Source organism: Physella acuta, unplaced genomic scaffold, assembly GCF_028476545.2.
Source record: "Physella acuta isolate Inbredline_101_S28 unplaced genomic scaffold, ASM2847654v3 ptg001039l, whole genome shotgun sequence".
NCBI lineage: Eukaryota > Metazoa > Mollusca > Gastropoda > Physidae > Physella > Physella acuta.
In genome coordinates, this window is record NW_026732556.1 from 437,673 (window position 1) to 455,000 (window position 17,328).

General features: G+C 41.8%; 1 protein-coding gene across 9 annotated transcripts in view; it reads left to right on the top strand.

The window, feature by feature from the left end:
- LOC131954910 (dual specificity calcium/calmodulin-dependent 3',5'-cyclic nucleotide phosphodiesterase 1A) overlaps window positions 1-17,328 on the top strand; it is a 294,315-nt gene that overhangs the window by 236,674 nt on the left and 40,313 nt on the right. For all 9 annotated transcript variants that reach the window (XM_059318754.1, XM_059318747.1, XM_059318751.1 and 6 more), the window contains one exon: window positions 14,942-15,007. In XM_059318754.1, the coding sequence (XP_059174737.1) occupies window positions 14,942-15,007 (66 nt within the window). The remainder of the gene's footprint in view (window positions 1-14,941; window positions 15,008-17,328) is intronic.

A 17,328-nucleotide genomic window follows, 5' to 3' on the forward strand; every position in this document is an offset into this window, starting at 1 on the left:
ACCTCATTACGTTTGTTTATTACATCCTTAGAAACTCTCGACCTCATTACGTTTGTTTATTACATCCTTAGAAATTATCGATTTCATTACGTTTGTTTATTACATCCTTAGACATTATCGACCTCATTACGTTTGTTTATTACATCCTTAGACATTATCGACCTCATTACGTTTGTTTATTACATCCTTAGACATTATTGAACCTATTCCGTTTGTTTATTGCATCCTTAGAAATTATCGACCTCATTACGTTTGTTTATTGCTTAATTAGAAATTCTCGATTTTATTAATTTTACTTATTACTTAATTAGAAACTCTTACCAACATTATGATTGTACTTTGCTTCCAAAGACACGGACTCTTTTTGTTTATTACTTATATATATATATATATATATATATATATATATATATATATATATATATATATATATATATATATATATATATACGTATATATATATATATATATATATATATATATATATATATATATATATATACATATATATATATATGTATATACATATTTATGTATATATATATATATATATTTATATATATATATATATATATATATATATATATATGTATATATATATATATATACATATATATATATATATATATATATATATATATATATATATATATATATATATATATATATATAATTTATATATATTATTATTATACTATATATGTATATATATATATATATATATATATATATATATATATATATATATATATATATATATATATATAAATATATATATATATATATATATACATAAATATGTATATACATATATATATATGTATATAGATAGATATCGATATATTCATAAATATAGTGGAACTTCAAGATACGTATTTCAATTAGTTACTTAAAAGCAATTTTCTTCAAATTCCTGCGAAGAAGGTTTGTTTCTTTCTCCCTTTGACAAACTGTTCTCTGAACTGGACGCCACTATTTCTCCCTTTGACGAACTTTTCTCCCAACAACTATGCTAGTTAATTTCTACTTAAGACTAACAAGTATTAACATGTTCATTTTTCTGAGCACATTCTTATCATGATTGTGTAACATAAATCATTGGTTGCGCCAAGCCCCCCCCCCCCTCCTCCATTGCGTGTCAGACCAGTATTGACACCCAGCGCCATGACTGGACCAAACGTGACGTCTGTCCCCATCTTGTAATTGGCCCGTGTATCAGATTAGTCTAATTTACCTGTATCAGATTAGTCTAATTTACCTGTATCAGATTAGTCTAATTTACCTGTATCAGATTAGTCTAATTTACCTGTATCAGATTAGTCTAATTTACCTGTATCAGATTAGTCTAATTTACCTGTATCAGATTAGTCTAATTTACCTGTATCAGATTAGTCTAATTTACCTGTATCAGATTAGTCTAATTTACCTGTATCAGATTAGTCTAATTTACCTGTATCAGATTAGTCTAATTTACCTGTATCAGATTAGTCTAATTTACCTGTATCAGATTAGTCTAATTTACCGTGCCCAGCACTTGGACTCAACTTCTAACATCATAGGCTTGTGCCCCCCCCCCCCCCTACCACTCACCATCTTCTAACATCATAGGCTTGTGCCCCCCCCCCCACTCGCCATCTTCTAACATCATAGCCTTGTGCCCCCCCCCCCTACCACTCGTCAACTTCTAACATCATAGGCTTGTGCCCCCCCCCCCATTCGCCATCTTCTAACATCATAGCCTTGTGCCCTCCCCCCACCATTCACTATCTTCTAACATAATGGCCTTGTGCCCCCCCCCCCACTCGTCAACTTCTAACATCATAGGCATGTGCCCCCCCCCCACTCGTCAACTTCTAACATCATAGCCTTGTGCCCCCCCCCCCCACTCGTCATCTTCTAACATCATAGCCGCTCCCGCCACTCGTCAACTTCTAACATCATAGGCTTGTGCCCCCCCCCACCATTCGCCATCTTCTAACATCATAGCCTTGTGCCCCCCCCCCCCACTCGTCATCTTCTAACATCATAGCCTTGTGCCCCCCTTCCCACTCGCCATCTTCTAACATCTTAGCCTTGTGCCATCCCCCCCCTACCACTCGTCATCTTCTAACATCATAGGCTTGTGCCCCCCCCCACTCGCCATCTTCTAACATCATAGCCTTGTGCCCCCCCCCCCCCCACTCGCCATCTTCTAACATCATAGCCTTGTGCCCCCCCCCCCCACTCGCCATCTTCTAACATCATAGCCTTGTGCCCCCCCCCCCCACTCGCCATCTTCTAACATCATAGCCTTGTGCCCCCCCCCCACTCGCCATCTTCTAACATCATAGCCTTGTGCCCCCCCCCCCCTACCACTCGTCAACTTCTAACATCATAGGCTTGTGCCCCCCTTACCACTCGCCATCTTCTAACATCATAGCCTTTTGCCCCCCCCTACCACTCGCCATCTTCTAACATCATAGGCTTGTGCCCCCCCCCCCCACTCGCCATCTTCTAACATCAGAACCTTGTCCCGCCCCCCCCCCCCCACACACACACACCATTAGATGTCTTCTAACATCATAACCTTGTGACATTTGACACCATTCTACACTACCTATTTCTGAATTATCTTCATATGACTTCATTGATTGTTTCGTCAGTAATTAATATGACGTATCTGATTGCTGATTGTATTTGTGACATTATTATCTCTATTAATTAGTTTTCCCAGAACCGGGGCCTATTAGTTTCTCGAAATGTAAATCATTTAAAGGTGTTGTCGTCATTTCAAATGTAAATCATTTAAAGGTGTTGTCGTCATTTCAAATGTAAATCATTTAAAGGTGTTGTCATCATTTAAAATGTAAATCATTTAAAGGTGTTGTCGTCATTTCAAATGTAAATCATTTAAAGGTGTTGTCGTCATTTCAAATGTAAATCATTTAAAGGTGTTGTCGTCATTTAAAATCTAAATCATTTAAAGGTGTTGTCGTCATTTAAAATCTAAATCATTTAAAGGTGTTGTCGTCATTTAATTCCGTCTTGCATTCTCCTCCCCTCCCCCCTTCCCCCATCAAAAGACACGGGTGATTCTAATTTTTATTGAATCGGAAATTTCCAGCTGGGGCGCCACTTTTTATGAATAAATCATCTTATGCTGATGATCAGGGGAAACAATGCAGTTCAATATCGAAGAAGGGAAATAACTGTTTTCTTCGGAATAGCTGTTGAGATTTATCGATCTTTACTTGAGCTAACAAAATGTCAAGAGTTAGGTTATTGACAGAATGGTGGAGTGTGGGTCCCACACTAGCGGCAGAAATAATCTTCGGGTTAAAGTGTGGGAGTGTGGGTCCCACACTAACGGCAGAAGAAATCTTTTGGTTAAAGTGTGGGAATGTGAGTCCCACACTAGCGGCAGAAGAAATCTTTTGGTTAAAGTGTGGGAATGTGGGTCGATAAAAGCAGAAAAAATTGTTGGTAAAAGTAGATTGCTCCTTTAGACATTTCTTATTCTTGGGATGAAAGATTAAAAAACAAAACTAACTAAAAGACAAACCCCAATTAATCTGTTTCATTTTAATCAACGTATATAAATTACAAAAGCTCGTATTTTTTTTAAAATGTAAGCTGTAAAGAATGCTTTGACACCATAACTTCTACGCACCAAACAAAAACACCTGACAATAACTTCTACAAACCTAATGTCGACACCTGACAACAGTTTAAACCCATTCCCTGTTTGTCATTTAAGAATTTTCTCATCTTGTTTATTTCTTGTTATCGATCATCTCATCTGCCCATCGATTTTTTGTTATCGATCATTTCATCTGCTTGTTTATTTCTTGTTATCGATCATTTCATCTGCTTGTTTATTTCTTGTTATCGATCATCTCGTCTGCCCATCGATTTCTTGTTATCGATCATTTCATCTGCTTGTTTATTTCTTGTTATCGATCATCTCATCTGCCCATCGATTTCTTGTTATCGATCATTTCATCTGCTTGTTTATTTCTTGTTATCGATCATCTCATCTGCCCATTGATTTCTTGTTATCGATCATCTCATCTGCCCATTGATTTCTTGTTACCGAACATTTCATCTGCCCATTGATTTCTTGTTAGTGTGTATCGACCTGTACCGACCGATAGGCTCTGTTATATCTCCAATTGGTCACAAGAAGTCCTTCCTTATCTCTGACAATCAGCCAGAAGCCACTTTAAGAAACTGGTGATAGAGTAATCTTTGTCCCGTGGGTTTATCCCCGGGTTCACGGTACTGGTCCCGTGAGTTTATCCCCGGGCAGTTGAAATACTGTAAGACAACACAAATACATGTCAACGTTAATGTCGTCATTTCCTGCTAGACGGCTGTGCACTCAAGCCTATGAGTGAACATGGGAGTGGGTCAGAAGTTGGGGGTAAATGAAAAAATAACCTACTAATGCAAATAAATTACATTAACACACTAGCGCATCTAAATATGACGCCCCACTCCTAGATCTAGTCCAACAAATGACGTCACAGTCCAATAGATCTAGTTCAACAAATGACGTCACAGTCCAATAGATCTAGTTCAACAAATGACGTCACACTCTAATAGATCTAGTCCAACAAATGACGTCACAGTCCAATAGATCTAGTTCTACACATGACGTCACATTGAGACGTGACCGTCCGTAATCACCCAACTGTCAATCACCCAACTGTCAATCACCCAACTGTCAATCACCCAACTGTCAATCACCCAACTGTCAATCACCCAACTGTCAATCACCCAACTGTCAATCCCCCAACTGTCAATCACCCAACTGTCAATCACCCAACTGTCAATCACCCAACTGTCAATCCCCCAACTGTCAATCCCCCAACTGTCAATCACCCAACTGTCAATCACCCAACTGTCAATCACCCAACTGTCAATCACCCAACTGTCAATCCCCCAGTCCCTGGCCTGAACATGATGGACGTCTGATGACGTCGTTACTGGATATATCACGTCTGCTCGCTCAGGTGTATCGTTTTCTTTATCAGACGACCAGCCACACACACTCCCCACCACACACTTCCCACCACACACTTCCCACCACACACCACCACACACTTACCACCACACACTTACCACCACACACTTCCCACCACACACTTACCACCACACACTTACCACCACACACTTACCACCACACACTTCCCACCACACACTTACCACCACACACTTCCCGCCACACACTTCCCACCACACACTTCCCACCACACACTTCAAATCACACACTTCAAATCACACACTTCCCAACACACACTTCAAATCACACACTTCCCGCCACACACTTCCCACCACACACTTCAAATCACACACTTCAAATCACACACTTCCCACCACACACTTCCCACCACACACTTCCCGCCACACACTTCCCACCACACACTTCCCACCACACACTTCAAATCACACACTTCAAATCACACACTCCCCACCACACACTTCCCACCACACACTTCCCGCCACACACTTCCCACCACACACTTCAAATCACACACTTCCCACCACACACTTACCACCACACACTTCCCGCCACACACTTCCCACCACACACTTCCCACCACACACTTCAAATCACACACTTCAAATCACACACTTCCCAACACACACTTCAAATCACACACTTCCCGCCACACACTTCCCACCACACACTTCAAATCACACACTTCAAATCACACACTTCCCACCACACACTTCCCACCACACACTTCCCGCCACACACTTCCCACCACACACTTCCCACCACACACTTCAAATCACACACTTCCCACCACACACTTCCCACCACACACTTCCCGCCACACACTTCCCACCACACACTTCAAATCACACACTTCCCACCACACACTTCAAATCACACACTTCCCACCACACACTTCCCACCACACACTTCCCACCACACACTTCAAATCACACACTTCCAACCACACACTTCCCACCACACACTTCCCACCACACACTTCCCACCACACACTTCCCACCACACACCTCCCACCACACACTTCAAATCACACACTTCCCACCACACACTTCCCACCACACACTTCCCACCACAAACTTCCCACCACACACTTCCCACCACACACTTCAAATCACACACTTCCCACCACACACTTCCCACCACAAACTTCCCACCACACACTTCCCACCACACACTTCCCACCACACACTTCCCACCACACACTTCCCACCACACACTTCAAATCACACACTTCCCAACACACACTTCAAATCACACACTTCCCACCACACACTTCCCACCACACACTTCCCACCACACACTTCCCACCACACACTTCAAATCACACACTTCCCACCACACACTTCCCACCACACACTTCCCACCACAAACTTCCCACCACACACTTCCCACCACACACTTCAAATCACACACTTCCCACCACACACTTCCCACCACACACTTCCCACCACACACTTCCCACCACACACTTCCCACCACACACTTCCCACCACACACTTCAAATCACACACTTCCCACCACACACTTCCCACCACACACTTCCCACCACAAACCTCCCACCACACACTTCCCACCACACACTTCAAATCACACACTTCCCACCACACACTTCAAATCACACACTTCCCACCACACACTTCCCACCACACACTTCCCACCACACACTTCCAACCACACACTTCCCACCACACACTTCCCACCACACACTTCCCACCACACACTTCCCACCACAAACTTCCCACCACACACTTCCCACCACACACTTCAAATCACACACTTCCCACCACACACTTCCCACCACACACTTCCCACCACACACTTCCCACCACACACTTCCCACCACACACTTCCAACCACACACTTCCCACTACACACTTCCCACCACACACTTCCCACCACACACTTCCCACCACACACTTCCAACCACACACTTCCCACTACACACTTCCCACCACACACTTCCCACCACACACTTCCCACCACACACTTCCCACCACACACTTCCCACCACACACTTCCCACCACACACTTCCCACCACACACTTCCCACCACACACTTCCCACCACACACATCAAATCACACACTTCCCACCTCACACTGTCAACTTGTATTGTCTACTCACTGCAACCACCTCGTTAACCAGAAAACTAAAATAAACAAAATGTAATCAATCCTCTCTCTCTATGTTTCTGTTTATGTTTTTCTCATGGTCTCTCCGTCTATCCCTCTCTCTCTCTCTCTCTCTCTCTCTCTCTCTTTGTTTTTGCCTCTCCTTGTCCCTGTCATAGTTTATTTACTCGTCAATCTACAAAGTCTTTTTGTCTTTGCATTGTGTAAGGGATTTTCGCTTTTTTTTCGCTCTTTATGCTCAATTTTGCTCGCACACACACACACACACACACACACACACACACACATCGCTTAAGCGTGAGCGACTGTTGTTACAAGCTTTAAAAGTGGTGTTTGAGTGTTGTATTTTAATATTTTTTTATAAAAACAATATAATGAAGACATAAGGGCCTTATAACAAACGCGGTTTACATCACGAACAAATAAAGAGCATTATCAAAGATCATATAACAAAGACATAAGGGCTATAAAGTGAACATATAAGGGCCATATAATAAAACATATATCATATGTTTGAAATCATTCTTGAAATTGTACATGCTAAACGCTTAGATTGTAGACCATCTTGGGTATTTATCGATATCAGAGGGTTCTCCCATCTGATTGAACATTCCGACATTACAGCAGACAACATTTATTACCTCCCCTCTATTAGGATCCTAAACGGAACGATCAATCACTGTCTCATCAAGGGCACATCTGTAACACACATCTTTCTTGCACACCCCACAAACCACACCCCACATCCCGCACCCCACATCCCCCACCCCAAACCCCCGCACACCAACCCTCTAAGACCAGTTTCCATCTCCGAGGGGAACTGTTATTTTCAAATATTTTCAGACAATCGGACGATAGGCGGACATTTCGCCATCTCCAATCTTTTCGTTGGTCGAGTGATGGGGGGGGGGGGGGGGGCTGGGAGGGGGAGCTGGGGGTGGGGGCTGGGAGGGGGTGCAAGTCGGTTGTGATTTAAATGGCACATAAAAAAGCGGACGTTCCTTTTGGGATACGTCGGCGTTGAGTGAACGATCATTTAATTGTTGTTAAATACACGTAATCAAAAGGGGGAGGCGAACAGTCGAACAATGTAACAAGAATCGGTGGAAAAGAACAATGCAACAAGAATGGGTGGAATAGAACAGTCGAACAATGTAACAAAAATGGGTGGAATAGAACAGTCAAACAATGTAACAAAAATGGGTGGAATAGAAAAGTCGAACAAAGTAACAAAAATGGGTGGAATAGAACAGTCGAACAATGTAACAAAAATGGGTGGAATGGAACAGTCGAACAATATAACAAAAATGGGTGGAATAGAACAGTCGAACAATGTAACAAAAATGGGTGGAATGGAACAGTCGAACAATGTAACAAGAATGGGTGGAATAGAACAGTCGAACAATGTAACAAAAATGGGTGGAATAGAACAGTCGAACAATGTAACAAAAATGGGTGGAATGGAACAGTCGAACAATATAACAAAAATGGGTGGAATAGAACAGTCGAACAATGTAACAAAAATGGGTGGAATAGAAAAGTAGAACAATGTAACAAAAATGGGTGGAATAGAACAGTAGAACAATGTAACAAAAATGGGTGGAATAGAACAGTCGAACAATGTAACAAAAATGGGTGGAATAGAACAATGTAACAAGAATGGGTGGTTGCGGAACAGTCGAACAATGTAACAAAAATGGGTGGAATAGAACAGTCGAACAATGTAACAAAAATGGGTGGAATAGAACAGTCGAACAATGTAACAAAAATGGGTGGAATGGAACAGTCGAACAATATAACAAAAAAGGGTGGAATAGAACAGTCGAACAATGTAACAAAAATGGGTGGAATAGAAAAGTAGAACAATGTAACAAAAATGGGTGGAATAGAACAGTCGAACAATGTAACAAAAAATGGGTGGAATAGAACAATGTAACAAGAATGGGTGGTTGTGGAACAGTCGAACAATGTAACAAAAATGGGTGGAATAGAACAGTCGAACAATGTAACAAAAATGGGTGGAATAGAACAGTCGAACAATGTAACAAGAATGGGTGGAATAGAACAGTCGAACAATGTAACAAAAATGGGTGGAATAGAAAAGTAGAACAATGTAACAAAAATGGGTGGAATAGAACAGTCGAACAATGTAACAAAAAATGGGTGGAATAGAACAATGTAACAAGAATGGGTGGTTGTGGAACAGTCGAACAATGTAACAAAAATGGGTGGAATGGAACAGTCGAACAATGTAACAAAAAAGGGTGGAATAGAAAAGTAGAGCAATGTAACAAAAACGGGTGGAATAGAACAGTCGAACAATGTAACAAAAATGGGTGGAATAGAACAGTCGAACAATGTAACAAAAATGGGTGGAATAGAACAGTCGAACAATGTAACAAAAATGGGTGGAATGGAACAGTCGTACAATGTAACAAAAATGGGTGGAATAGAACAGTCGAACAATGTAACAAAAATGGGTGGAATAGAACAGTCGAACAATGTAACAAAAATGGGTGGAATAGAACAGTCGAACAATGTAACAAAAATGGGTGGAATAGAACAGTCGAACAATGTAACAAAAATGGGTGGAATAGAACAGTAGAACAATGTAACAAAAATGGGTGGAATAGAACAGTCGAACAATGTAACAAAAATGGGTGGAATAGAACAGTCGAACAATGTAACAAAAATGGGTGGAATAGAACAGTCGAACAATGTAACAAAAATGGGTGGAATAGAACAGTCGAACAATGTAACAAAAATGGGTGGAATAGAACAGTCGAACAATGTAACAAAAATGGGTGGAATAGAACAGTCGAACAATGTAACAAAAATGGGTGGAATAGAACAGTCGAACAATGTAACAAAAATGGGTGGAATAGAACAGTAGAACAATGTAACAATGCCAACAATAAACGTGTGACGTCATTAATTTCCCATTAGCTTGGCATGTTGTGTAATGACGGTAAAGCCTAAATGGCCATGCTCCATCAATTGTCACGCTCTGATGCACTGAGCTTTGTATGGCTTTGTTTTACTAAGTTTTAATTTCATCTCTTTGATTTCATCGCGTTTATCATTTCATTAGTTATGGTATCACGAATTTATCTTCCTATCTACCCGACTCCTGACTTAGATTTATTCCTCGATCAGCTTTAGAGTTAGACAATCAATACTTCGTTAAATACGTTCAGGATTCCTGACTTCTATTTTTAGAACCAGTCATGCTAAAATCACCCAATCCGCCATCTTTGACCTACTTATCACCAGCTGCTCATGAAAAAAAACATCTCGGTAGCCACAACCAATCAAAACCTTTCCAACTGTAAAACCCCAAAGGTCCAAGAATCTGTCTATTTTACCATCCATATAAGCTGCCTCGACTAGACTTCAAGAAATAAGTGTCATCATCTACGCAAGACTAATCGTGATGTATCAAATCTGCTATATGACTAATCGTGTTGTATCAAATCTGCTATATGACTAATCGTGATGTATCAAATCTGCTATATGACTAATCGTGATGTATCAAATCTGCTATATGACTAATCGTGATGTATTAAATCTGCTATATGACTAATCGTGATGTATCAAATCTGCTGTATGACTAATCTCGATGTATCAAGTTTGCCACGTGACTAAATATAATCTATTAAGTCTGCAAAGTTTACCGTACACTCTAGCCAAGCCTTTCCTGTGGTAGTAAAATGGACTGCGACACTCCAGCATCCAATCAAACAGCCCCAATCTCTATATAGACTGTGTTGAGCCGCGGACGTCAAGAAGGTTGCCATATTTATCAAAGCTTTGTTTTCTCCATCCCCCAGTCTAGAGAGGGCGACCCGCCTCAAATGTTAGATCACTAAACCCTGACAATTCTTTGATTGGATGGCTCTGATATCTGTATCTCAAACATGTCTCTCTGATATATGTATCTCAAACATGTCTCTCTGCTTCAAGGGAAAGATGGCGGACATTTCTCTTGCCCAACTCTCTCCGTCTGGCATCAATTTTCTTTGGCCAGAAACCCTGCCAGAAACCCTGCCAATTTACTTGACAGCATCTTGCAAGTTTATAGTTAGACTTTTTTTCTGATATGTGACGAAATACCATTCAAGTGTGAACATTAAATTAATCTAAGGACAAATGGCCCCCCAGTAGGAGAAGTAAATTTTATCAGACCGATTGCTGAACTAACTCTACATCAAGACACCAATCCTAGCTGACACCATTCCTAGCTGACACCATTCCACACCATTCCTAGCTGACACCATTCCTAGTTGACACCATTCCTAGCTGACACCATTCCTAGCTGACACCATTCCACACCATTCCTAGCTGACACCATTCCTAGCTGACACCATTCCACACCATTCCTAGCTGACACCATTCCTAGCTGACACCATTCCACACCATTCCTAGCTGACACCATTCCTAGCTGACACCATTCCACACCATTCCTAGCTGACACCAACCCAGCTGACACCATTCCACACCAATCCTAGCTGACACCATTCCTAGCTGACACCATTCCTAGCTGACACCATTCCTAGCTGACACCATTCCACACCAATCCTAGCTGACACCATTCCTAGCTGACACCATTCCACACCATTCCTAGCTGACACCATTCCTAGCTGACACCATTCCTAGCTGACACCAATCCTAGCTGACACCATTCCTAGCTGACACCATTCCACACCATTCCTAGCTGACACCATTCCTAGCTTACACCATTCCTAGTAGACACCATTCCTAGCTGACACCATTCCTAGCTGACACCATTCCTAGCTGACACCATTCCTAGCTGACACCATTCCTCGCTGACACCAATCCTAGCTGACACCATTCCTAGCTGACACCATTCCTAGCTGACACCATTCCTAGCTGACACCATTCCACACCAATCCTAGCTGACACCATTCCACACCAATCCTAGCTGACACCATTCCTAGCTGACACCATTCCTAGCTGACACCATTCCTAGCTGACACCATTCCTAGCTGACACCATTCCACACCAATCCTAGCTGACACCATTCCTAGCTGACACCATTCCTAGCTGACACCATTCCACACCAATCCTAGCTGACACCATTCCTAGCTGACACCATTCCTAGCTGACACCATTCCTAGCTGACACCATTCCACACCAATCCTAGCTGACACCATTCCTAGCTGACACCATTCCTAGCTGACACCATTCCTAGCTGACACCATTCCTAGCTGACACCATTCCACACCAATCCTAGCTGACACCATTCCTAGCTGACACCATTCCACACCAATCCTAGCTGACACCATTCCTAGCTGACACCATTCCTAGCTGACACCATTCCACACCAATCCTAGCTGACACCATTCCTAGCTGACACCATTCCTAGCTGACACCAATCCTAGCTGACACCATTCCTAGCTGACACCATTCCTAGCTGACACCATTCCTAGCTGACACCATTCCTAGCTGAAACTATTTGACCCCAAACCACACCGATCAAACCACACCGATCAAACCACACCGATCAAACCACACCGATCAAACCACACCGATCAAACCACACCGATCAAACCACACCGATCAAGCCACACCCATCATACCAAACCGATCCCCGCCCCTACAGCTATCAGCATCTGTTACCACATAATTAGCTTTGGTCTACGGGTGGCGCCATTTTATGTTCGCCATCTTATCAGTCTTTTACTGCCGCCTCCCTGCCCCCGCTTGATACGAAGAGCTTAATTGCTTTATGTTCTTAATATATCAGAAATCAATCTCATACACATGCATAATAATGACCTGCGGGACCGCCCGCCCCACACTAGGTCTACACGTTAATGGCTCCCGGGGGACGGGCCCACTGGATGGATGGAATCGCCATTTGGTATCGCTGGCCACTTGCAGGGTAATCATATAGGCAGATGGAAGTATTCGAACTATTGGGTAATCATATAGGCAGATGGACGTATTCGAACTATTGGGTAATCATGTAGGGAGATGGAAGTATTCGAACTATTGGGTAATCATATAAGGAGATGGAAGTATTCGAACTATTGGGTAATCATGTAGGGAGATGGAAGTATTCGAACTATTGGGTAATCATATAGGCAGATGGAAGTATTCGAACTATTGGGTAATCATATAGGCAGATGGACGTATTCGAACTATTGGGTAATCATGTAGGGAGATGGAAGTATTCGAACTATTGGGTAATCATATAGGGAGATGGAAGTATTCGAACTATTGGGTAATCATGTAGGGAGATGGAAGTATTCGAACTATTGGGTAATCATGTAGGGAGATGGAAGTATTCGAACTATTGGGTAATCATATAGGGAGATGGAAGTATTCGAACTATTGGGTAATCATGTAGGGAGATGGAAGTATTCGAACTATTGGGTAATCATGTAGGGAGATGGAAGTATTCGAACTATTGGGTAATCATATAGGCAGATGGACGTATTCGAACTTTTGGGTAATCATGTAGGGAGATTGAAGTATTCGAACTATTGGGTAATCATGTAGGGAGATGGAAGTATTCCAATTATTGGGTAATCATATAGGCAGATGGACGTATTCGAACTTTTGGGTAATCATGTAGGGAGATGGACGTATTCGAACTATTGGGTAATCATATAGGCAGATAGACGTATTCGAACTATTGAGTAATCATATATGTCATGCAAACATCAGAAGTGATGTTGACATCTACAATCCAGTTTGGGAAACAAGCAGACAGTTCGAAGAAAGTCTTTCTAGAAAAAAACGGACATAAGGATTGGTCTAGGTCTCGCCATCATTATTTCATGCTAATTCATTTAGCAGGGCTGACTTAATGAAAACGTCACACCAAAGTTCTCCGACTACGTCGGTCCTGATAATTACTAAAACTAGTGTGTGTGGGGGGGGGGGGGGGGGTTAGTGAAGGGGCAGGTTGGATCAGGATTCTTTTTGCTTTGACGCGATGAGCATATGAACTGTATTTTTTCTAATTTGTGTACCTAATGTTGACTTTGTAAGGATGCTTTGACGCGATGAGCATATGAACTGTACTTTTCTAATTTGTTGACCTAATGTTGACCTTGTAAGGACAAACCATGTTACCTGGTCTTCCTGTTGAATTCCTCCATTTAACTTTTCATTTTATGCACTTGTCATATTAGCACCCAGCAATATTCTTTTTATCCAAATACGAATCTAAACAATTAACTTTCTCTTTTATGTGTAGCAAGACACGTATTGTATTTCATCTTTGATAAGGTTACAAACAATTAACTTTCTCTTTTATGTGTAGCAAGACACGTATTGTATTTCATCTTTGATAAGGTTACAAACAATTAACTTTCTCTTTTATGTGTAGCAAGACACGTATTGTATTTCATCTTTGATAAGGTTACAAACAATTAACTTTCTCTTTTATGTGTAGCAAGACACGTATTGTATTTCATCTTTGATAAGGTTACAAACAATTAACTTTCTCTTTTATGTGTAGCAAGACACGTATTGTATTTCATCTTTGATAAGGTTACAAACAATTAACTTTCTCTTTTATGTGTAGCAAGACAAGTATAGTATTTCATCTTTGATAAGGTTACAAACAATTAACTTTCTCTTTTATGTGTAGCAAGTATTGTATTTCATCTTTGATAAGGTTACAAACAATTAACTTTCTCTTTTATGTGTAGCAAGTATTGTATTTCATCTTTGATAAGGTTACAAACAATTAACTTTCTCTTTTATGTGTAGCAAGACAAGTATTGTATTTCATCTTTGATAAGGTTACAAACAATTAACTTTCTCTTTTACAGTTGCCAACCCACCAGAGCGAGCTAAAGACGACAGTAATGTGGGGACGAGGAATGGTCAACTCTCCAGTAAGTCGTTTGTTCCAGCAATGTTCTCTAGTAAACATGTCAGTCCTACTACATGATCCAACAACACAGACACAACGGTCTACATGAACAACACAGACACGACGGTCTAAATACAGGAACACAGACACGACGGCCTAACTACAGGAACAACAGAGACACGACGGTCTAACTACAGAAACAACACAGACACGACGGTCTAAATACAGAAACAACACAGACACGACGGTCTATCAACATGAACAACACAGACACGACGGTCTAAATACAGAAACAACACAGACACGACGGTCTAAATACAGGAACAACACAGACACGACGGTCTAACTACAGAAACAACACAGACACGACGGTCTATCAACATGAACAACACAGACACGACGGTCTACATGAACAACACAGACACGACGGTCTAACTACAGGAACAACACAGACACGACGGTCTAACTACAGGAACAACACAGACACGACGGTCTACATGAACAACACAGACACGACGGTCTAAATACAGGAACAACACAGACACGATGGTCTATCAACATGAACAACACAGACACGACGGTCTAACTACAGGAACAACACAGACACGATGGTCTATCAACATGAACAACACAGATACGACGGTCGAACTACATGAACAACACAGACACGATGGTCTATCAACATGAACAACACAGACACGACGGTCTAACTACAGGAACAACACAGACACGATGGTCTAACTACAGGAACAACACAGACACGACGGTCTAACTACAGGATCAACACAAACACGGCGGTCTAACTACATGAACCAACACAGACACGACGGTCTAACTACATGAACAACACAGACACGACGGTCTAACTACATGAACAACACAGACACGACGGTCTAACTACATGAACAACACAGACACGACGGTCTAACTACATGAACAATACAGACACGACGGTCTAACTACAGGAACCAACAACACAGACACGACGGTCTAACTACATGAACAACACAGACACGACGGTATAACTACAGTAACAACACAGACACGACGGTCTAACTACAGGAACAACACAGATACGACGGTCTAACTACAGGAACAACACAGACACGACGGTCTAACTACAGGAACAACACAGACACGACGGTCTAACTACAGGAACCAACAACACAGACACGACGGTCTAACTACATGAACAACACAGATACGACGGTCTAACTACAGGAACAACACAGATACGACGGTCTAACTACATGAACAACACAGACACGACGGTCTAACTACAGGAACAACACAGACACGACGGTCTAACTACAGGAACAACACTGACACGACGGTCTAACTACATGAACAACACAGATACGACGGTCTAACTACATGAACAACACAGACACGATGGTCTATCAACATGAACAACACAGACACGACGGTCTAACTACAGGAACAACACAGACACGATGGTCTATCAACATGAACAACACAGACACGACGGTCTAACTACAGGAACAACACAGACACGATGGTCTAACTACAGAAACAACACAGACACGACGGTCTAACTACAGTAACAACACAGACACGACGGTCTAACTACATGAACAACACAGACACGACGGTATAACTACATGAACAACACAGACACGACGGTCTAACTACAGGAACAACACAGACACGACGGTCTAACTACATGAACAATACAGACACGACGGTCTAACTACAGGAACAACACAGACACGACGGTATAACTACATGAACAACACAGATACGACGGTCTAACTACAGGAACAACACAGACACGACGGTCTAACTACAGGAACAACACAGACACGACGGTCTAACTACATGAACCAACAACACAGACACGACGGTCTAACTACAGGAACAACACAGACACGACGGTCTAACTACAGGAACCAATAACACAGACACGACGGTCTAACTACAGGAACAACACAGACACGGCGGTCTAACTACAGGAACAACACAGACACGACGGTCTAATTACATGAACCAACACAGACACGACGGTCTAGCTACAGGAACAACACAGACACGACGGTCTATCAACATGAACAACACAGACACGACGGTCTAACTACAGGAACAACACAGACACGATGGTCTAGCTACAGGAACAACACAGACACGACGGTCTAACTACAGGAACAACACAGACACGACGGTCTAACTACAGGAAAAACACAGACATTGGCTGTTTGTGTTTAAAACGTGTATGCCAGAAAGTTAATTATTGTAATGTTGATCTTTTAGAATTCCAAATATTGTCAAGAAACCTAAAGATATCACTTTCATCAACACAGCTTTAGGGCAGTAAACGTGCTGCTT